General features: G+C 37.4%; 1 protein-coding gene across 1 annotated transcript; it reads left to right on the forward strand.

Moving 5' to 3' along the window:
• Window positions 1–21,482: 21,482 nt before the first annotated feature.
• Window positions 21,483–24,442, forward strand: LOC134637960 (GTPase IMAP family member 8-like). The gene is made up of 3 exons (XM_063488550.2): window positions 21,483–22,190; window positions 22,291–23,825; window positions 24,389–24,442. The coding sequence occupies exons 1-3, from the start codon at window positions 21,500–21,502 to the stop codon at window positions 24,440–24,442; spliced, it is 2,280 nt and encodes a 759-aa protein (XP_063344620.2). The 5' UTR covers window positions 21,483–21,499.
• Window positions 24,443–24,706: the final 264 nt, after the last annotated feature.

A 24,706-nucleotide genomic window follows, 5' to 3' on the forward strand; every position in this document is an offset into this window, starting at 1 on the left:
AACTTACCAGAAACACGATAACTTCTCAAAAATACAAGAATTTAGGAGAAATAGTATAAGATAACAGACAGAATATATTTAGCCAAACATTCTTAAACATTACAGAAATACTATGATTTAAAAAAAAAAAAACAACGTAGCAGAAATGCTGTGATTTACCAGAGATACTTTAATATACTATGAATATTGTAATTTTATATAAATACTATGTTTTAGCAAAAATACTCCAGTTTAGCACAAATATTATAACATAGCAGGAGTACTATTCTATAGCAGAAATGCTATATTTAGAAAGAAAAAATATAATATAGTAAAAATACTATGATTTAGCAGAAATGCTCTATTTAGCACAAATCTTATAAAATAGCAGAAATAGTATGATTTAGCAGAAATGCTGTATTTAGCACAAATCAAATAAAATAGCAGAAAAAGTATGATTTAGCAGAAATGCAGTATTTAACACAAATCTTATAAAATAGCAGAAATAGTATGATTTAGCAGAAATGCTGTATTAAGCACAAATCTCATAAAATAGCAGAAATAGTATGATTTAGAAGAAAAGATGTATTTAGCACAAGTCGCATAAAATAGCAGAAAAAGTATGATTTAGCAGAAATGCTGTATTTAGCACACATCTCATAAAATAGCAGAAATAGTATGATTTAGCAGAAATGCTGTATTTAGCACAAGTCTTATAAAATAGCAGAAATAGTATGATTTAGCAGAAATGCTGTATTTAGCACAAATGCTGAAAAGCAGCAGCAATGCTATGACTTAGCACAATAGTAATAACTTAAATAGAAAAATTGGAAAAACAAAATGGACAGCTGAACAAATGCTGAACATGCTAAGGGTCCCTCAAATGTAATTGTTAAATGAAACAAAATCTGTAAAAAAAAAAGTATAACTGTCACATAATCACAAAGATGGACAAATATCGAAACACACAAGCACAGAGACACAAACACAGGATCAAATTCAGTCAACCAGTCTAAATATATTGAATTTGAATCATACAATAAGATGCTCCCATAAACAGTCTCTCTCTCTCTCTCTCTGTGTCACACACACACACACACACACACACACACACACACACAGGGAGAGAAAATCAAGTTTCTAGGTCAGTCAAGCAGCCTGGGAGCTGCTAAATTTGAATCCACCAATCAGAGAGGCTGTGCGCTTTTTCCCGCCAAAACAGGTGCACTTCTTTTTACACACACGCAGCACAGAGACAGGATTTGTGCTGTCTATTTCTCATAGTCAGGATTCCCCTCAAACAAACAGCCATAAATTCCTAACCGTAGGGGCTAAAACAGTCATTCTTAGACCGTTTTCTTCAGAAGACATGGGGGAATCTTGAAATGTTGACCATTTAAAATACAAATATGAAATATTAAAGATATATAACATAGATGATTGGTTGGCTTAGAAGCCATGAATGACCCAATATGCAAATTTGAATGTGCCAGGGCTCAGATAAGATTGGTTGTCTTAGAAGCCATGAAGGCCCCAATATGCAAATTTGAATGTGCCAGGGCTCAGATATGATTGGCTGGCTGGGAAGCCATGAAGGCAACAATATGCAAATTTGAATGTGCTAGGGCTCAGATATGATCGGTTGTCTTAGAAGCCATGAAGGCCCCAATATGCAAATTTGAATGTGCCAGGGCTCAGATATGATTGGCTGGCTGGGAAGCCGTCCAGGTCCTGATAGGTAAGTTTGAATATTACAGTCCTTACAGAGGACTGACTCCCTGGGGACCTGGCACAAATATATAGAAATACAATGATTACCCAGAAATACTGCATTTAGTAGAAATACTATGTTTTAGCACAAATACTAAAAAATGGCAGAAATACTATAATTAAGCGGAAATATTATATTAAGTACAAATCATATAAAATAGCAGAAATAGTATGATTTAGCAGAAATGCTGTATTTAGCACAAATACTGTAAATCAGCAGAAATGCTATGACTTAGCACAATAGTAATAAGTTAAATAGAAAAACTGGAAAAGCAAAATGGACAGCTGAAAAAATCCTGAACATGCTAAGGGTCCCTCAATTGTAATTGTTAAATGAAAAAAAATCAGGAAAAAAAAAAAAGTATAACAGTCACACAATCACAAATATGTACACATATGGAAACACACATGTACAGAGAGACACACACAGGATCAAATTCAGTCAACCAGTCTAAATATATTGAATTTAAATCATACAATAAGATGCTCCCATAGAAAGGCTCTCTCACTCTGTGTGTGTGTGTGTGACACACACACACACACACACACAGGGAGAGAAAATCAAGTTTCTTGGTCAGTCAAGCAGCCTGGGAGCTGCTAAATTTGAATCCACCAATCAGAGAGGCTCTGTGCTTTTTCCCGCCAAAACTGGTGCACCTGTTTTTACACACGCAGCACAGAGACAGGATTTCTGCAGTCTATTTCTCATAGTCAGGACTCCCCTCAAACAAATGGCCATAATTTTCTAACTGTAGGGGCTAGAACAGTCATTCTTAGACCGTTTTGTTCAGAAGAGATGGGGGAATCTTACAGTGTTGACAATTTATCAATAAAATATGAATTATTGAAGATATTTGACTTCTAATGCACCATAACTGAGTAGAGGCGAAGAGAAAACTGCCCTGACTTGCCCTCAAACAAAGCTTTGTAACTCTAAATCTATTTGGAGTATCGATATCATTCTTTCACCGTAAGAGACAGCAGGCTTTGGTGAACAGTCATGGAAATTTTCAGGTCTCTGTGGAAATCCAAAAAAAAGATATGACGAGAGAAAAAAGTGCCTCATTTCCAGAGTTTGAAATCTGAAGAAATCTGAGCGAAGGACGAATTTCCTACCCTCAAACAAGTGTAACTCATCTCAGAACCGTAATAGGTGAGAAAAAAATTCTTTAATTGTGAGCGTCAGGAGTGTTTGAAGATATACTGGGACAAGCCTCATGTTTTAACTTCGCTTCGTTAAGGAGATATGACGATTCGAAAATGCCTCTCATGAAAGAAATCAAGCGGTGATTTTGAACAAACTCTCCATTGACTTTGTATGGAGACTTTTCCGACCTTGTGTTGGTCTGAGGAGATTTGGCAAAATTCTATAAATCCCACAACAATGACAATGACATATTCTGAAAGCCAGCAAAAATACCTACGTTTTGATGTATAACTTGTGGAAGTTGAGTGAAAATTGAGCAAGTAGCAAGAAGTTGTTCGGACATGAAGAGAAGACTGCAAAACTTACAGTGGCTCACTGAAAGCCAAGTGCATAGCAACCATAACAACGCATGTATTTTCTGAAAAATCACAAAAATGAAACTCAAAACTTAAAGAAGGATAAGATGAAAATGGTAAAAGATATGAAAAAGCTGAATCATACATGAATAGCCCAATAATTTGTGAACATTTTAAAGTTTGAATGGTTGTTCTAGGTGAAAGTATGAGGAAGTAGTTAAGTTTCAAAAACAAGCAAGTTTTAGCAGAATTTTTGAAATTTCCCATTCATTTCAATGGGACAAATTAAAGGAAAAAAACGTAATATTTTAAAAAGTATAATAGCAGAAAATACCAAAAGTCATTGCCGGAAAGAGCAAAAATAGCAGAATAGTTTAAAATTTGAACGGTGAAAATAGCACAAAAATTGTGGAAATAGTTCTACGGCGAAAAACGTACGGAAGCAACTTGAAGAATAATAATAAAGAATAAAGAGAAACAGGAACTCAATAGTGTGGATGCATAAAGCATCCACACAATAAAGTATAAAGAACTAGAAAAATTTGCATTTCCTGCGAAAATGCTGTGTGGATGCCGGAACGCTGAAGCTGTCTGCTGAAAATGACTGAAAATTTTGAAAAGCTGCAAAAATTGTATGGCAGTAAAGAAACTGAAAAATTCTGCTGAAAAAAGGTGAAAAAACAGAATCTTTTGCTGAAAAGAGGTGAAAAGGCAAATATTCTGCTTAAAAGAGGTAAAGAAGTTCAAATTTGTACTGAAAAGAGGTGAATAGGTTTCTTCTGAAATGAGCAGAAGATACTGAGATTTGTACTGATTAGAGATGAAAGGCTGAAAATTCTGCTTAAAATAGGTGAATCAGCAGAATTTCTACTGAAAAGAGGTAAAGTAGTAGAACGTTGCACTGAAAACAGGTGAATCAGCAGAATTTCTGCCAAAAAAAGAGATTTCTGCTGAAAACACCAGAAAAAGCTGGGATTTGTGCTGAAAAGGGGTGAAAAAACTCACAATTCTGCTGAAACGGGGTGAAGAAGAGGTGTTGGGGTCCTGAGAAGAGTTAAATAAGTTGAACTGATATGTTTGGGTACATATACTATGATTTGGCAGAAATACTATGATTTGGCAATAATACTGCGTTTTAGCACAACTCCTGAGATTTGATTGAAATACTATGATTTAGAAGAAATATTATGACTTTGTACAAATACAATGTTTTGGCACAAATACTATGATTTGGTTCGAATGCTATGATTTGAAACAAATACTATGATTTGGCAGAAATACTATGTTTCTGCAAAAATACTATGATTTTGCAGAAATACTATGCCATAGTAGTAATACTTTAACATAAAAGATATATGATGATTTTGCAGATATTCTGTTTTTACACAAATACTATAATGTGGCAGAAATACTATGTTTTAGCACAAATACTATGATTTGCTATAAATACTATGATTTGGTACATATACTTCATTCAGCAGATATACTATAACAAAACAGAAAGTCTACGACTTAGTAATAATACTATAACATAACAGATATACTATGATTTTGCAGACAGTCTATTTTTTTTTGCACAAATAGCACAATATGGCAGAAATACTTTGATTTGGCACAAGTACTATGATTTAGTACAAATACTATTATTGGGCAGAAATACCATGTTTCAGTACAAATACCATGATTTGGCATTAATACTGCGTTTTAGCACAACTACTGAGATTTGATTGAAATACTATGATTTAGAAGAAATACTATGACTTTGTACAAATACTATGTTTTGGTTCGAATACTATGATTTGCATCAAATACTATGATTTGGCACAAGTACCATGATTTAGTACAAATACTATGAATTGGCAGAAATACTGTGACTTAGTAGTAATACTTTAACACAACAGATATACTGTGATTTTTCAGACATAGTATGTTTTTGCACATATACTATGATTTCGCTCAAATACTATAAAATTGCAGTAATACTATGATTTTGAAGGAATACTATGATTTGGTAGAAATACTATGCCTTAGTAGTAATACTATAACATAACAGATATACTGTGATTTTGCAGACATAGTATGTTTTTGCACAAATACTTCGATTTTGCTCAAATACTATGAAATTGCAGTAATACTATGATTGTGAAGGAATACTATGATTTGGTAGAAATACTATGCCTTAGTAGTAATACTATAACATAGCAGATATAATGGGATTTCTGCAGACATAGTATGTTTTTGCACGAATACTACGATTTCGCTCAAATACTATGAAATTGCAGTAATACTATGATTTTGAAGGAATACTATGATTTGGTAGAAATACTATGCCTTAGTAGTAATACTATAACATGACAGAAATACTATGTTCGGGCACAAATACTATGATTTGCTATAAATACTATGATTTGGCACATATACTATAATCAGCAGATATACTATAACATAACAGAAATTCTATGACTTAGTAGTAATACTATAACATAACAGAAATTTTAATTGGGCACAAATACTATGATTTAGCAGAAATACTATGTTTTAACATAATATCTTTTGACAGAAATTTCTGCTAAAAGGTACTATTTCTGCTTTTTAGCAGAAATACTGTAATTTTGCATAAATACTATGATTTGGGATAAATACTATGATTTGGCAGATATACTATATTCAGCACATATACTATAACATAACAGAAATACCTCCACCTACTAGTAATACTATAACATATCAGAAATGTCATGATTTGACACAAAAACCATGATTTGGCACAAATACCATGATTTGGCAAAAATACTATGATTGAGCAGAAGTACTAAGATGTAGTAGAAGTACTTTGATTTAGCAGAAATACTATTATGGAGGAGTAATACTTTAACATGGGAGAAATATTGATACACACACACATACACAGAGCCTAAAGGGAACAGAGGCTGTTGAGAGTCTGGGCTTGGTATATCTAGGTCAGCTAAATTGGCTGCACCTGCTGTAATCAGCCCTTACACACACAGACACAGAGAGAGCTCTGAGTTTTCTTCAGTGTATTTCTCACATTCAGGATTCCCCTCGAACAAATGGCCATAATTTCCTAACCGTAGGGGCTACAACGCTCATTCTGACATCGTTTTGTTCAGAAGAGATGGGGGAATCTGCAGGTCTTCATAATTCAGAGATAAAATATAAATTATTGAAGATATATGACTTGTAATACACTGTAACTGAGTAGAGGCAAAGCAAAACTGCCTTGACTTGCCCTCAAACTACGTTTTGTAACTCTAAATCTACATGGAGCATCAAAATCATTCTTTCACCGTAAGAAACAGCAGGCTTTGGTGAACAGTCATGGAAATTTTCAGGTCTCTGTGGAAATCCATCAAAAAGATATGACGAGAGAAAAAAGTGCATCATTTCCAGAGTTTGAAATCTGAAGAGATCTGAGCGAGAGACAAATTTCCTACCGTCAAGCAAATGTAATTTATGGCCAAACGGTAATAGTTGAGGAAAATACTCTTTAATTGTGAGTATCAGGAGAGTCTGAAGATATATTGGCACAAGCCTCATGTCTCAACTTTGTTTCGTTAAGGAGATATGACAATTTGAAAATGCCTCTCATTAGAAAAATTCAGCAGTGATTTTGAACAAGCTCTCCATTGACTTTCTATGGAGAGTTTTCAGACTTTGTGTTGCTCTGAGGAGATTTGCAAAAAATGTTTAAATCCCACAAGAATGATAGTGACATTTTCTGAAAGGCAGCAAAAATACCTACGTTTTGATGTATAATTTGTGGGGGATGAGTGGAAATTGAGCGAGTAGCAAGAAGTTGTTCAGACATGAAGAGAAAATTCAGAACAGACCAGTGCTCACTGTGAGTTAATTGCATAGCAACCATAGCAACGCATGTATTTTCTGAAAAATCACAATTTTGCAACTGAAAACTTAAAGAGGTATAAAATTAAAACGGTAGAAGATCTGAAAAAGCTGAATCACACAGGAATAGCCCAATAATCTGAGAACATTTTAAAGTTTGAATGGAGTTTCTGGGTGAAAGTATGAGGAAGTAGTTAAGTTTCAAAAACAAGCAAGTTTTAGCAGAATTGTGGAAGTTTTCCATTCATTTCAATGGGAAAAAAATTTGCATAAAAAGCTTAATATTTTAAAAAGTATAATAGCTAAAAGTACAAAAAGATATAGCAGGAATAAGCAGAAATAGCAGAATATTGTGAAATTTGAACGGTGAAAATCGCACAAGAATTGTGGAAGTAGTTAACGGACAAAGAACGGAGCAACTTGAAGAATAAAGTATAAAGAATAAAGAGAAACAGGAACTCAATAGTGTGGAAGCCCTTTGAGGGCATCCACACAACTAGAAAAATTTGCATTTCCTGCGAAAATGCTGTGTGGATGCGTTAACGCTGAAGCTGTCTGCTGAAAATGACTGAAAAAGATGAAAAGCTGCAAAAATTGTATGGCAGTAAAAAAACTGAAAAATTCTGCTAAATACACGTGAAAAAACAGAAACTTTTGCTGAAAAGACGTGGAAAGGCAAAGATTCAGCTTAAAAGGGGTAAAGAAGTTCAAATTTGTACTGAAAAGAGGAGTGGTGAAAAGGTTTCTTTTGAAATTAGCAGAAGATACTGAGATTTGTACTGATAAGAGGTGAAAGACTGAATATTCTGCTTAAAATAGGTGAATCAGCAGAATTTCTACTGAAAAGAGGTACAGAAGTAGTTGCACTGAAAACAGGTGAATCAGCAGAATGTCTGCTAAAAAAGACATTTCTGTTGAAAACACCTGAAAAAGCTGGGATTTGTGCTGAAAAGGGGTGAAAAAACTCACAATTCTGCTGAAACGGGGTGAAGAAGAGGTGTTGGGCTGTTGAGAAGAGTTAAATAAGTTGAACTGACAAATGCGATGATATGGCACAAATACTATGATTGGGTACAAATACTATAATTTGGCACAAGTACTATGATTTAGTACAAATACTATGATTTGGCAGAAATACTATGATTTACCAGAAATACTATGCCTTAGTAGTAATACTGTAACATAACAGATATATGATGATTTTGCAGACATTCTGGTTTTACACAAATACTATAATGTGGCAGAAATACTATGTTTTAGCACAAATACTATGATTTGCTATAAATACTATGATTTGGCACATATACTGTATTCAGCAGAGATACTATAACAAAATAGAGAGTCTACGACTTAGTAGTAATACTATAACATAATAGATATACTATGATTTTGCAGACAGTCTATGTTTTTGCACAACTAGCACAATGTGGCAAAAATACTATGATTTGGCACAAGTACTATGCTTTAGTAGAAATACACTTATTGGCAGAAATACTATGTTTCAGTACAAATACTATGATTTGGCAATAATACTGCGTTTCAGCACAACTACTGAGATTTGATTGAAATACTATGATTTAGAAGAAATACTATGACTTCGTACAAATACTATGTTTTGGTTCGAATACTATGATTTGCAAAAAATACTATGATTTGGCACAAGTACCATGATTTAGTACAAATACTACGAATTGGCAGAAGTACTGTGATTTAGTAGTAATACTTTAACATAACACATATACTGTGATTTAACAGACAATATGTTTTTGCACCAATACTACGATTTCGCTCAAATACTATGAAATTGCAGTAATACTATGATTTTGAAGGAATACTATTGGTAGAAATACTATGCCTTAGTAGTAATACTGTAACATAACAGATATGCTGTGATTTTGCAGACATAGTATGTTTTTGCACTAATACTACGAGTTCGCTCAAATACTATGAAATTGCAGTAATACTATGATTTTGAAGGAATACTATGATTTGGTAGAAATGCTATGCCTTAGTAGTAATACTATAACACAACAGATATACTATGATTCTGCAGACATTCTATGTTTTTCCACAAGTACTACAATTTGGCAGAAATACTATGTTTGGGCACAAATACTATGATTTGCTATAAATACCATGTTTGGCACATATACTATAATCAGCAGATATAGTGTAACATAACAAAAATTCTACGACTTAGTAGTAATACTATTACATAAAATTTTTTTAATTGGGCGCAAATAATATCATTTGGCACAAATACCATGATTTGGGTAAAAAAATACCATGATTTGGCACAAATACGATGATATGGCAGAAATACCATGATTGGGTACAAATACTATGATTTGGCACAAGTACTATGACTTAGTACAAATACTATGATTTGGCACAAATACTATGATTTAGCAGAAATACTATGTTTTAACATAAATAATATCTTTTGACATAAATTTCTGCTAAAAGGTACTATTTCTGCTTTTAGCAGAAATACTGTAATTTTGCATAAATATTATGATTTGGGATAAATACTATGATTTGCTATAAATACTATGATTTGGCACATATACTATAATCAGCAGATATATTATAACATAACAGAAATTCTACGATTTAGTAGTAATACTATAACATAACAGAAATTTTAATTGGGCACAAATAACATGATTTGGCACAAATTTGGCAAAAAAATACCATGATCTGGCACAAATACAATGATATGGCAGAAATACTATGATTGGGTTCAAATACTATGATTTGGCACAAGTACTATGACTTAGTACAAATACTATGATTTGGTAAAAAAAAAATACCATGATTTGGCACAAATACAATGATATGGCAGAAATACTATGATTGGGTACAAATACTATGATTTGGCACAAGTACTATGATTTAGTACAAATACTATGATTTGGCACAAATACTATGATTTGGCAAAAAAAAATACCGTGATTTGGCACAAATACGATGATATGGCAGAAATACTATGATTGGGTACAAATACTATGATTTGGAAGAAATACCAAGATTTGGCAGAAATACTATGAGTAGTAATAATATAACATAGTAGAAATACTGTTATTTTGTGGAAATACAATGCTTTATCACAAATACCATGATATGGCAAAAATACTATGATTCAGCAGAAATACTATGATTGAGCAGAAGTACTAAGATGTAGTAAAAGTACTTTGATTTAACAGAAATACAATTATGGAGGAGTAATACTTTAAAATGGGAAAAATATTGATATACACACACACAGATACACAGAGCCTAAAGGGAACAGTATTTGTGCCATGGAGTGTTAACAAGAATCTGAGGTCCATATTAGAAAAGCTGCTAAAATCATAAAACTTTGCCGAATTGTAATAAATTGTCAATATGACTTACTTGTCTGTGATAGTGTATTAATTTGTAGGGGGGAAAAAAATGTTAACCAAGGTGGAATTGAACCCGTGATCTTTGGGCTGCCCAGCAGTGTCATTACCAACTGCGCCACTGGGAAACAGAGCAGCAATTTGGAAAACGGGGAGATGAACTGTCAGATTTAGATCGCGGTGAGAGGCGTAAAACGCCGATTTTTTGAGTTACAAAACGTCGTGTAACTCAAAAACTAGGTGGAATAGAAGCATCATCTACTGGGTGAATCAGCGGACTTTGGTGTACTTTGACTGCGATTTTAATTGCTCTTTGTACCTCAGTCGCGGAGATATGACGAGAGAAGAAACGGCTTCGTTTTCAGAGTTTGAAAAGTGAGAGGAGGACAGATATCCACCCCTCAAACAAACGTAATTTATGGCTCAACAGTAAGATGATTGTAAAAACTGCTCCACTTTGATTCAACAGAAATACTATTATGGAGGAGTAATACTTTAACATGGGAGAAATATTGATACACACACACAAACATACATATACACAGAGCCTAAAGGGAGCAGTGGCTGTTGAGAGTCTGGGCTTGGTATATCTAGGTCAGCTAAATTAGCTGCACCTGCTGTAATCAGCCCTTACACACACAGACACACAGAGAGGTATAAGTTTTCTGCAGTGTATTTCTCACATTCAGGATTCCCCTCGAACAAATGGCCATAATTTCCTAACCGTAGGGGCTAGAACGCTCATTCTGACACCGTTTTGTTCAGAAGAGATGGGGAAATCTTCAGGTCTTCATAATTCAGAGATAAAATATAAATTATTGAACATATATGACTTGTAATACACTGCAACTGAGAAGAGGCAAAGCAAAACTGCCTTGACTTGCCCTCAAACAACGTTTTGTAACTCTAAATCTATATGGAGCATCAAAATCATTCTTTCACCGTAAGAAACAGCAGGCTTTGGTGAACAGTCATGGGAAATTTCAGGTCTCTGTGGAAATCCATCAAAAAGATCTGACAAGAGAAAAAAGTGCATCATTTCCAGAGTTTGAAATCTGAAGAGATCTGAGCAAGGCACGAATTTCCTACCGTCAAGCAAATGTAATTCATGGCCAAACGGTAATAGGTGAGAAACAAATTCTTGAATTGTGAGCATCAGGGGTGTGTGAAGATATATTGGCACAAGCCTCATGTCTCAACTTTGTTTCGTTAAGGAGATATGACGATTTGAAAATGCCTGTCATTAGAGAATTCCAGCGCTGATTTTGAACAAACTCTCCAATGACTCTCTATTGAGAGTTTCCAGATTTTGTGTTGCTCTGAGGAGATTTGCCAAAATTCTTTAACTCCCACAAGAATGATAGTGACATTTTCTGAAAGCCAGCAAAAATACCTACGTTTTGATGTATAATTTGTGGGGGTTGAGTGGAAATTGAGCGAGTTGCAAGAAGTTGTTCAGACATGAAGAGAAAATTCAGAACAGACCAGCCCTCACTCTGAGTTAATTGCATAGCAACCATAGCAACACATGTATTTTCTGAAAAATCACAAGTTTGCAACTGAAAACTTAAAGAGGTATAAAATTTAAATGGTAGAAGATCTGAAAAAGCTGAATCATACAGGAATAGCCCAATAATCTGAGAACATTTCAAAGTTTGAATGGAGTTTCTAGGTGAAAGTATGAGGAAGTAGTTAAGTTTCAAAAGCAAGCAAGTTTTAGCAGAATTGTGGAAGTTTCCCATTCATTTCAATGGGACAAATTAAAGGAAAAAAGTGTAATATTTTAAAAAGTATAATAGTAATAAACACCAAAAGATATAGCACACATTAGCAGAAATAGCAGAACAGTTTAGAGTTTGAACGGAGAAAATCGGCTGAAAACTGAGGAAGTAGTTTAGCAGCGAAGAACGGAGCAACTTGAAGAATAAAGTATAAAGAACTAGAAAAATTTGCATTTCCTGCGAAAATGCTGTGTGGATGCCTTAACGCTGAAGTGGTCTGCTGAAAAGCTGAAAAAGATGAAAAGTTGCAAAAAGTTGTATGGTGGTGAAAAATAAAAGTAGCCCTGAGCAGGATTCGAACCTGGCCCTCCTGGTTTCAAGGCAGCCACTCAGCTCACTGAGCCAAACTCATTCTGACAAAGAAAAGAAGGAGAGACTGAACATTATTGGGGAAATGAGCAGAAGCTGTTGAGAACTGTCCTGATAAGAGATAAAAGGGCTGAAAATTTTGCAGAAAAGAGGTAAATCAGCAGAATTTCTGCAGAAAAGAGGCAGAACAAAACTAAAAGTAGGTATTACCATAACCGGGATTTGAACCTGGCCTTTCTGGGCTCAAGGCAGAAGCTCATCTCACTGAACCAAACTCTTTCTCACAAAAACAAGAGATGGAGAAACTGACAATTTTGCTAAATGAGCAAGAGCTGCTGAGAATTTTGCTGAGAAGAAGTGAAAAGGCTGTAAATTTTGCAGAAAAGAGGTGACTCAGCAGAATTTCTGCAGAAAAGAGGGAAAGAAGCAGAACGTTGCGCTGAAAAGAGGTGAATGAGCAGAATTTCTGCTGAAAAGAGGCAGAAGGTTCTGTATGTAGAAAAAGAAACACTGTTGAACCATGTGTGAAATAAATAAAGAAATGAAATGAAAGAACAACCTGGTTCTGCTCAAATTCACCAATCAGAGGTACTGCCTTAGTCTGCTTCATCAGGCTGTGTACTTGTTTCTGCCATGGAGCGTTAACAATTGTGCTGATAAGAGGTGAAAAGGCTGAAAATTTTGCAGAAAAGAGGTGAATCAGCAGAATTTCTGCAGAAAAGAGGCAAAGAAGCAGATACTTGCACTGAAAAGAGATGAATCAGCAGAGTTTCTGCTGAAAAGATTTTTTTTAATGAAAACAGCCGAAAAAGCTGGAATTTGTGCTGAAAAGGGGTGAAAAAAAATGAAAATTTTGCTGAAAAGGGGTGAAGAAGCTAAAGTATACCAAATCAAAGTATTTGTGCCAAAACTTCCATATTACAACATGAATACGGATTAAAGATGAAAGAAACTGGCAACAAATTCCTCCACTACAAACCAGTGTGATACCACTACTTTGCAGTCTTCACGTTTACTAAGGCACTACCCAAAAGGCGCCACAAGAGGGCACTCCAACACAAGAGATGACCTATGTACACTGATGCACTTAGTAACAGTCAGCCTCCTACTTTGCCACTACGTAATACAGCGGAAATACAGTAGCAGAAATACAATGTTTTTGCAGAAAGACTGTAATTTCACTCATATACTATGAAATAGCAGTAATACTATGATTTGGCAGAAATACTATGTTTCAGTACAAATACTATGACAAAGCAGAAATACTATGACTTAGAAGTAATACTATAACAAAAGGGATTCCTCAAAATACTATGAAATTGCAGTAATTTTAACTCTATGATTTGAAAAAGATGGAAGCATTGAAAAACATGAAAAGGCTGAAATGAGCAGAAAAGAGATGAATCAGCAGAATTTCTGCTGAAAAGAGGCAGAATTTCTGCTGAAAAGAGGCAGAAGGTTCTGTATGTAGAAAAAGAAACAGGATGAACCATGTGTGAAATAAATAAAGAAATGAAATGAAAGAACAACCTGATTCTGCTCAAATTCACCAATCAGAGCTACTGCCTCTGTCTGCTTCATTAGGCTGGGTACTTGTATTGACCAAGGTGGGTTTGAACCGACGACCTTTGAGCTGCAGAGCCGAGTCATTACTGATTGCGCCACCTGGGAAGAGGCCGGGCGGCCGAAAAACAAAGAGATCAGCAATCAGAAATAGATCGCGGTGAGCGGCGAAAAGCGCCGTTTTTTGGAGTTACAAAACGTCGTGTAACTCAAAAACTAGGAGGGCTAGCAGCCTAATTCTTGTACTGGGTGAATCAGCGGACTTTGGTGTATTTTGACTGCGATTTTCATAGCTCTTTGTACCTCCGTCGCGGAGATATGACGAGAGAAGAAACGGCTTCATTTTCAGAGTGTGAGAACTGAGAGGAGGACAGATTTCCACCCCTCAAACAAACGTAATTCATTGCTCAACGGTAAGATGAATGTAAAAACTGATTCCACTGTGAGTGTCAGCAGTGTCTGAAGATATATTGGCACAAGCCTCATGTCCTAACTTTGCTTTGTTAATTAGATATGGTGATTTGAAAATGCCTCCTGTTACAGAATTTCAGCTCTGAATTTCAAAACCTCCACATAGACTTTGAATGGGGACTTGTCACACCTTGTGTCACTTCGAGGCAAATTGCGAAAATATGGTAAATCTCACAATAAAGATAGTGACATTGTCTGAAAGCCAGCAAAAATACCTACGTTTTGATGTATAATTTGTGGGGGTTGAGTGGAAATTGAGCGAGTAGCAAGAAGTTGTTCAGACATGAAGAGAAAATTCAGAACAGACCAGCACTCACTCTGAGTTAATTGCATAGCAACCATAGCAACGCATGTATTTTCTGAAAGATCACAATTTTGCAACTGAAAACTTAAAGAGAGATAAGATTAAAACGGTAGAAGGTCTGAAAAAGCTGATTCAGACAGGAATAGCCCAATACTTTGAGAACGTTTTAAAGTTTGAATGGAGTTTCTAGGTGAAAGTATGAGGAAGCAGTTAAGTTTCAAAACCAAGCAAGTTTTAGCAGAATTGTGGAAGTTTCCCATTCATTTCAATGGGACAAATTAAAGGAAAAAAGTGTAATATTTTAAAAAGTATAATAGTAATAAACACCAAAAGTCATAGCACACATTAGCAGAAAGAGCAGAACATTTTAGAGTTTGAACTGAGAAAATCGGCTGAAAACTGAGGGAGTAGTTAAGTGCCAAAAAGTGTACGGAAGCAACTAGAATAATAAAGAATAAAGAGAAACAGGAACTCAATAGTGTGGATGCCTTTGAAGGCATCCACACAATAAAGAGAAACAGGAACTCAATAGTGTGGAAGCCCTTTGAGGGCATCCACACAATAAATTAAGATATGAAAAAGAAGATGCATATTCTCTGTCATATGGGCCTGCATGAATAAACTTTCTGAATCCTTTATCATCTGCAACTGAAAATAGTTGTGGATGATTACTATACCTTTGTAATGTGACGTTGTTGTCCCTGGCTCTCTCTCTCTCTCCCTCCCGCTCTGTTCCTGTGCTACTGCGGCTGTAACTACCGCCCCTCCCCCCTCTGCCCAGTGCAAAGCACAAGGCTCGCGTGCGGAGTGAAGCGGAAAAAAAGTGCGAGAGAGAGGGTGCGAGAAAGAAAGAAAAAAAAACACAGCTCGCGTCGTTCACGTCAAAGATCCGGCTCTAAGAGCCATTTCATTCACGACCGACCCATCACTACACTCTATAGAAACAGCTCTTCTGAAAGTCACAAATGACCTCTTGATGGCTGCAGACAGGGGTGATTGCTCAGTCCTAGTTCTTCTGGACCTTAGCTCAGCCTTTGATACCGTTGACCATCAGATCTTAATCCATTGCTTAAATCTTATGGTAGGGATATCTGAATCTGTCCTAAAGTGGTTCACCTCATTTCTGGAGGATAGAACGCTTTTAGTCTCAGTGGGAAACTTCCGGTCAGATGCGGCTAAGTTTCTATGTGGAGTCCCACAAGGTTCGGTTTTAAGCCCCCTATTATTTTCACTATATATTCTTCCTTTAGGCCGGATAATTAGCGGTTTCAAAAATATTTCCTACCATTTGTATGCAGACGACATCCAATTATACATCTCCTTTAAACCTTGGGAATTAGACAAGCTATCCACTCTTATGGAATGTCTTAAGGAAATTAATGTTTGGATGACAAACAATTTTTTGCAGCTGAACGCAGACAAGACCGAGTGCTTAATCCTTGCTCCAGAGAATATCAAGCCCCAAATTAGTCAACATCTAGGTGCTTTTTCATCCTCGATAAAAGCTACTGCTCGGAATCTTGGGATAATTTTCGATTAATCTTTGTCTTTTGACGCTCATATTAAATCCGTGACCCGCTCCTGCTTTTTTCATTTAAGAAATATTGCCAAACTCAGGACTATTGTCTCCACAACTGAACTGGAGATGCTTGTCCACACCTTCATTTCCTCCCGGATAGACTATTGTAATGCACTCTTCTCCTGTGTATCTAAGGCCTCACTAAATCGGCTCCAAGCGGTTCAAAATGCTGCAGCAAGGCTTTTAACCCACAGTAATAAATTTTCCCATATCACTCCTATACTAAAATCCTTGCAATGGCTTCCGGTTGGGTATAGATATAAGTTTAAAATCCTCACCTTTACGTTTATGTCTCTACAAGGTGAGGCCCCCACCTATATCTCGGAGCTTCTCTAACCCTACTCTCCAAAGCGGACTCTTAGATCCACTGATAGTGGTCTTCTATCTATTCCACGGACCCGTTTGAAAACGAAGGGGGATCACGCTTTTCAAACCCTGGCTCCAATACTGTGGAACGGTTTACCCTCCCCGCTACGCACCATCGACACTGTGGCTTCTTTTAAAAAACAGCTTAAAACACATCTGTTTAGACAGGCATTTGGGTAATGTTCGTGTGTAATATGTTGTTTTATTCTATATTTATACTGTACTATTGCTTTGTTTGATATGCTTTTATACTTCCTTTATATTGCTACATTGTTTGTCTGTTTGACATGCCTTCATTCCCATGTGAAGCACTTTGTAACAGCTTTTTGTCTTAAAATTGCTATATAGATAAATTTTACTTACTTACTTACTTACTGAATGGAGGTGCAATGGGGTCCAAGGTGTCCAATTTTTACGGATGATCTGATATCGTCGTGTTGGTGTTGTTCTCAGACCATCATGAAAATGTTGTTCCAGGTTCAACATTGCAAGTGACCAATCACATTGTTGTGACGTTATTGTTTTGCGCGCCAAGCTGTTCGTGCATTTATGAAATTCCAATGTTGCAAGGACAATATCAATTCTGCTTACCGTTTATTAAAGGGTCAGGGTCCGTTGATCGGCGGACAGAGGCGCTTTCTCGCAGCTTAAGTACAGTTTTTTGTTTTACGGCGGTTTTTCCTGAAGTCGCAAAAGTATGACGTCACAACATTCTGATTGGTCACTTGCAATGTTGATCCTGGAACAACATTTTCATGATGATCTGGGAACAACACCAACACAACGATATCAGATCGTGCAATTTTTACAGTCCTCTCAAGAATTACAGGCTCACCACACCAGGGACGGGATGCAAAACCTCTGCACAGAGAGACAGGGTGGTCAGTCGATCCACAGCAAAGGGAGATGTCACAAAAGCACAGTGAGATGACAGGCAGGGTTTCACTAATGGGTGCAGTTCAACAACTGAGCGATGACAAACTCTCCACCATGGCCTTAAATAGCCCCCTTATCTACCAGGCAATCAGGAACAGGCGCACAGTCCAGGCTGAATTGTATAATTAGTCCACCCACATGAAGTAGGGAAAAAAAGCAGGATAACAAAAACCCCTGACATAATGGCTTCTTGCCCACAACAAGAAACACAAAGAAGCTGTATTGAGGAAGGCATGCTTGTCAATGCTCCACTCAAAGATACAGTGATATGCTGAGATACTTTCTTGGTTTGTTTTGAAATCAAAATTTGGATTTCTTTATTTTCTCCAGTGACCACTTAGAAACAAGAATTAGAGTCATGGTATTGTTAGTGATACTGGGATGTGCAGAATAAAGATGTCATGTTACTGTGGAATATTGCTTCATCTTTGAAGATGATCAGAACTTTTTAAAATTGGGGTCAAGTTGATACAGTACATGAAACAACCAAAAACAACTTGGGATAAAATCTCAGCTTCTAGTCTTTTCTCACCGGCTCAGGGTCCAATCTTTAAATTTAATTGAGATGGTATGAATTGTGTTCAGTCAATTACACTAATTACTTGGGATATCAGAAGTAGAGACCTCATGGCACATTTCTGTAACACCAAGGGATTTTCCACATTTAAGTGTTGAAGGATAACTTGAGTTCTTTGTATTTTTGCAGAGGATTTCAAGAAACCAGAAGATAGCAGCTCTGACATCAAGGACTGTAAGTTGAACTAACAACATTGATGTATCATCAGTAAAATAAAAACCATTTCATGTAAAGTATTAGTTATAATGCCAAAAGCTATACAATTTAGGAAGGGAGGGTTAAAGCTCTACTAATCCTACAATGACATTTCCTTCCTGTGTTGTCAGCCATCAGCCAACCAGATTTTAATCTGAAAATCTTAGAAATATGGTATCTAACCAGATTCTTACTCTGGATGGCATTACCTTGGCCTCCAGTAACACTGTGAGGAACCTTGGAGTCATTTTTGACCAGGACATGTCCTTCAACGCACATATTAAACTAATATGTAAGACTGCTTTCTTCCATTTGCGCAACATCTCTAAAGTTAGAAATATCCTGGATAAAGACATGCTGTGGAAGAGAGACAGAGATTAATAACAGATATGATTCGATGCAGAGAGGTCTATTAACACATAGTGAGTGAGAAAGGTGACTGGAAAGGAAAAACCCAGTGCATCATGGGAATCCCCCAGCAGCCTACATCTATTGCAGCACAACTAAGGGAGGATTCAGGGTCACCTGGTCCAGCCCTAACTATATGCTTTAGCAAAAAGGAAAGTTTGAAGCCTAATCTTGAAAGTAGAGATAGTGTCTGTCTCCTGAATCCAAACTGGAAGCTGGTTCCACAGAAGAGGGGCCTGAAAACTGAAGGCTCTGCCTCCCATTCTACTTTTAAATACTCTAGGAACAACAAGTAAGCCTGCAGTGTGAGAGCGAAGTGCTCTAATAGGGTGATATGGTACTACAAGGTCATTAAGATAAGATGGGGCCTGATTATTTAAGACCTTGTATGTGAGGAGCAGGATTTTGAATTCTGGATTTAACAGGAAGCCAATGAAGGGAAGCCAATACAGGAGAAATCTGCTCTCTCTTTCTAGTCCCTGTCAGGACTCTTGCTGCAGCATTTTGGATTAACTGAAGGCTTTTCAGGGAGTTTTTAGGACTTCCTGATAATAATGAATTACAGTCGTCCAGCCTGGAAGTAATAAATGCATGAACTAGTTTTTCAGCGTCACTCTGAGACAGGATATTTCTAATTTTAGAGATGTTGCGCAAATGGAAGAAAGCAGTCTTACATATTTGTTTAATATGTGCGTTGAAGGACATGTCCTGGTCAAAAATGACTCCAAGGTTCCTCACAGCGTTACTGGAGGCCAAGGTAATGCCATCCAGAGTAAGAATCTGGTTAGATACCATATTTCTAAGATTTTCAGGGCTGAGTACAATAACCTCAGTTTGATCTGAATTAAGAAGCAGAAAGTGTCATGAACCAACAGTTTTGCCCAGGAAAGTGGACCCAAAAACGCAGACAAACACGGGCGCGGAATGCTTACAGTGATATTTATTTGAAAAGGTGGCCAAAAGTGATGAGGGGGGCCCAAAAGGCTAGTGGCAGGAACGCAGAAGAAGTCAGAGAGGTGAGAGGATATTCTGTAACAGAGGGAGAGGTAGTTAAAATCGGAAGAGAATCCTAACTGTGTCACACCACACAAGTGCAAACTGGAAGTCAGTGCCTTGCAAAATCAACAAAATCATAAATCAGATAAGATAAGATAAAACTTTATTAATCCCTCGGGTGGGTTCCTCTCGGAAATTCGGTAAGATCAGAGGTAAAATCAGAGATTATACCCTGAGACCACTGATCCCAGCACCTAGATATTCTGTCTAAAAAATTATAAACAGAATCAGTGACAAAGGACAGTCCGGTGCCAATCTGCGGGGCCAACAACCCTTGGAGAGGAACCTTTTTTGGGGGGGGGGGTTCTCTGATAAAAAGGTCCTAATCTCTGGTCCTATGGGTCTTACCCAGCTGCACCCCTGCACCAGCTGGAGTACTAACTACCTAGAAATTGTCCAGGTGTCTTTCCTCGTAACCCTGATAAGATAAACCAAACCTGAATAGCCTTGTAGGTCAAATCATATCAGTCCCACCTGTTAATGGTAGGTCCCCTATTGATTGCGCCACTTGTAGTCTCTGGGTGTATTTCAGAGGCCCCAAGGCAAGGTTATCATATGTTATAATATAAAGGGCTAGCGTTAACATCCTGTACGTTTCCACTTTTACTTAAGTAAAGAAGTTGTTTCATTTCTTCTACTTAAGTAAATAAAATTTGTACTTTTGCCACCTCTGCCCAACAAAATCAGGGTAGTGCCTTTCAAACATCTGCATGAGCTTATCCTCCTAAATAGAGAGCTGACATGGCTTTTCAAACTCATCAAGAAACCATATTGGAAAGTGTACCTGCCAGCACTATCACTAAGCAACCTGTTTTAAGACAGAATTGTAAATGATTATTTCTTAAGTGATATGATTGACAATTACAAACTATGTAATGGAATCCAACGTAAATATGTGTTTCATAATTTTTGAGGCAATTTACCTTTTTTATTGCAGCACGTGAACTCAGGATAATGCTGTTTGGAAAAAGTGAGAACAAAAAATCAGCCCTGGAAAAGCTGCTCGTTGGAAAGAAAGAGTCTAAAGGTTTTGGAGGAAAGCAATCTGGTGCTGCCCCTGGAGAGAGGAACAGGAAACCTCCCACAGTTGTAAAAACTCCCAACATCTTCAGTCTGCCTGTGGATGAGCTGTTTAAAGAGATGAAGAGCTGTGTGAGTCTCTGTCCTCCTGGACCAAACGTTCTGCTGCTGTTAGTGAAACCTTCTGATTTCACTGAGAAGAACAGACAAACTCTGAATTTGGCCCTGAGCTTGTTTGGTCAAGATGCTTTTAATCACTCCATCATCATCCTAACACATAATCAGGAAGGGAATAACTCAGTGGATAAACTCATTGAAGAATCCAAACAAAGGCAGCACTTCGTTAATTTTGACAGAAAAGACTCCTTCTCAGATTCCTCAGAGTTGATGATACAAATGAATGAGATGGTGAGTAAAAACTGGGGAAAATATCTAATGTTAAAAGAAGAGGCTAAACCCAATCTGAAGTCCAGTCTGAACCTGGTTCTGTGTGGGAGGAGAGGAGCAGGGAAGACGTCAGCAGCCAAGGCCATTTTAGGTCAGACTGAGCTTCATTCAGTCTCCAACTCATCAGAGTGTGTTAAACATCAGGGAGAGGTGTGTGGACGTTGGGTTTCCCTGGTGGAGCTGCCTGCCTTGTATGGAAAACCTCAGAAGGCAGTGATGGAGGAATCACTCAGGTGTATCTCCCTCTGTGATCCTGAGGGTGTCCATGCCTTCATCCTGGTCCTACCTGCAGCTGCCATCACTGATGAAGACAAGGGAGAGTTAGAGACGATCCAGGATGCATTCGGCTCTCGAGTCAATGACTTCACCATGATTCTGTTCACTGTGGACTCAGATCCTACAGATCCAGCTGCTGAAAATATATTAAGTATAGACAAAGACATCCAGAAGCTTCTTCAGACCTTCGGACAAAGACATGTGGTTCTCAACATCAAAGACAAACAGCAGATTACAAAGATGTTTAAGGTTGTGGACAAAATTAGTGAGGTCTCAGACAAACCACACTGTTATACAAAGACAACATTTCTACATGCACAGATGGAGAAAGTCTTACAACAAGATAAATCCATACAGATGCAACATGATGAACTTGAGAAGCTCAAGACGAAGATGATGACTTGTAAGTACTTTAGAATTTTATATTTTTATGTGTTCAGTGACCCAAAGAGTTTTAATCCAGCAGTATACAAGTTTTAACTCTGATTGTTTTCATATTTTAGGTGATGAAGTTGAAGGAAAAGACTCAAACACTCTCAGGATTGTGCTGATTGGGAAGACCGGCTGTGGAAAGAGCTCTACAGGAAACACCATTTTAGGAAGAGACGAGTTTACAGCTGCATCAAGTCAAATGTCGGTCACACAATATTGTAAGAAGGCAGAGGGTGAGGTGGACGGTCGTCCTGTTGTTGTGGTCGACACTCCTGGTCTGTTTGACACAGCTCTGACCAATGAAGAAGTTCAAGAAGAGCTGGTGAAATGTATCAGCCAGCTGGCTCCAGGACCACATGTCTTCTTGGTGGTGATGCAGGTTGGCAGATTCACAGCAGAGGAGAAGAATACACTGAGGCTCACTAAAAAATTCTTTGGGAAGAATTCAGAAAAGTTCACCATCGTTCTTTTAACCAGAGGAGACGATCTGGAGCGTCAGGGAGAGTCTATTGATGATTACGTCAAGAGCAAATGTCATGATTACTTTAAGAAGCTGATCTCTAACTGTGGAGGAAGATACCATGTATTCAATAACTCTGACAAACAAAACCACACACAAGTCAGTGAGCTGATAGCAAAGATTGACACCATGGTTAAGAACAATGGAGGAAGTTTCTACACCAATGAGATGCTGCAAGAGGCTGAAGCAGCAATAAAGAAGGAGACGCTGAGGATCCTGAAGGAGAAGGAAGAAGAGATTCGACAGGAAAAGGAAGAGATTGAAAGAAAACATAAGCAAGAAATGAAAGCCATGAAAATAAGAATGGAACAAGAGAGAGAAAAAATAGAAAACGAGAGAAAACGAAAAGCTGAAGAACTCGAGGTAATGAAGAACAAAATTAAGGAAGAACAAGAGAAGAAAAAAAAGGAAGAAGAAATGAGAGAAAAGAAGGAAAAGGAAAAGGACACTGGAGAAGAAAGATGTCGACAACAATTCAAAGAAGAACTTGAAAAGTTGGACAGACAAATTCAGTTGGAAAAAGAGGCAAAGGAAAGTGTCGACAGACAGCTGGAAGAGACTAGAGAAGAGATGCAACAAAAACAAGAAGCCTGGGAGAAAGAACGAAGAGAAGAGCGAGAGAAACAAAGACAAGAAGATGAAAAGAGACGACAGGAGGAGGAAGAAAGAATAGAAAAACTGCTGGAAAGTTACAAACAAGAAAAAATAAAATATGAAAACAACAAATTACAAGAAGAACAAATAAGAAGAGAAATGGAAATAATAGAGAACAATCATCAGAAAACACTGGAGGACCTAAAGACGAGCTATGAAAGAAAAGCCAGACAGAAAGCAGAAGAGTTCAACGAATCCCAAAAGAAACACATGGACGAATTAAATGCTCAGCGGGAAGAACACGTGAAGGAAATGAACGACTTAGTGAAACGTGTGACCAAGAAGAGCGAAAACCTGAGAAAGATCAAACATCTAGTGGAAAAACATGAAAAACAAATGAGGAATGCAAAAACTGAGGAGGACAAGGAAGACCTAGAGGAAGAACATGAAAAACAATTAAGTGAATTGTTTCAAAAAATCTTAAGTGATGAGGTCAGTGAAACATCAGGCTGCAGCATTTTATGACGAGAAATGAATGGTTTCAGTTGTTTTTCTTTTATTTGTTCTGAGAAAAACATTTAAAGAGGCACTGATTTGTTGTTCTGCATGTTTTAAATGTTTGGGATTTCCTCGCAACAGCAAATAATTCTGGTGCCGTCTAATCTGCCTTAAACACAGTGTCGGACTCCAGTCTCACCATTAAACCACAAGTCACTATCCCAACATTAACAAAGCTTCTGACTGGTTAAACTAGCTCCTCACATTGAATAGGTATTAGTTATTGAAAGACCCACGTGGAACCAGCATGTAGTCTCCTGTCTCAGCTCATTAATCTGCCACCTGGCAGAGTGGAAGCAATGGTCAGTGTTTTTCCAGGTTTAGCATCACAAGCGAGTTTGACTCCCTGACCTGGAGTGTGTGGAGTTTGCATGTTCTCCCCGTGTCTGCGTGGGTTTCCTCCCACAGTCCAAACACATGCAGTTAGTGGGGTTAATTGGTGATTCTAAATTGCCCATAGGTGTGAGTGTGAATGGTTGTCTGTCTCTCCATGCTAGCCCTGCGACAGACTGGTGACCCGCCCAGGGTGTACCCCGCCTCTCACCCCATGATAGATGGGATAGGCTCCACGTCCTGATTACGATAAGCAGAAGAGAAAAGATGGATGAAGATTTTTGCTTGGTGTTTATTGACATCTTACACACTGTGTGGTTAGCTTCAGTTTATGCAAAAATAAATAAATGCAGTGTGGATATGATGTAAGGGACACGTCACAAGTCTCAGTTTGCAAGCTCACCACATTTACCACCAGGAACTTTTACACTTTTTTCTGTCACTCCCAAAAGTCTCTTACATGAGTTGTGTTGCTGAGAACT

The sequence above is a fragment of the Pelmatolapia mariae genome, linkage group LG2, assembly GCF_036321145.2.
Source record: "Pelmatolapia mariae isolate MD_Pm_ZW linkage group LG2, Pm_UMD_F_2, whole genome shotgun sequence".
Taxonomy (NCBI): domain Eukaryota; kingdom Metazoa; phylum Chordata; class Actinopteri; order Cichliformes; family Cichlidae; genus Pelmatolapia; species Pelmatolapia mariae.

Coding starts and splice junctions, on each gene's coding strand:
- LOC134637960 (XM_063488550.2), top strand. CDS start 21,500: ATGTTAAAAGAAGAGGCTAAACCCAATCTGAAGTCCAGTCTGAACCTG. Junction 22,191..22,290: donor CAAGACGAAGATGATGACTT/GTAAGTACTTTA, acceptor TTCATATTTTAG/GTGATGAAGTTGAAGGAAAA. Junction 23,826..24,388: donor AAAAAATCTTAAGTGATGAG/GTCAGTGAAACA, acceptor TCTCCATGCTAG/CCCTGCGACAGACTGGTGAC.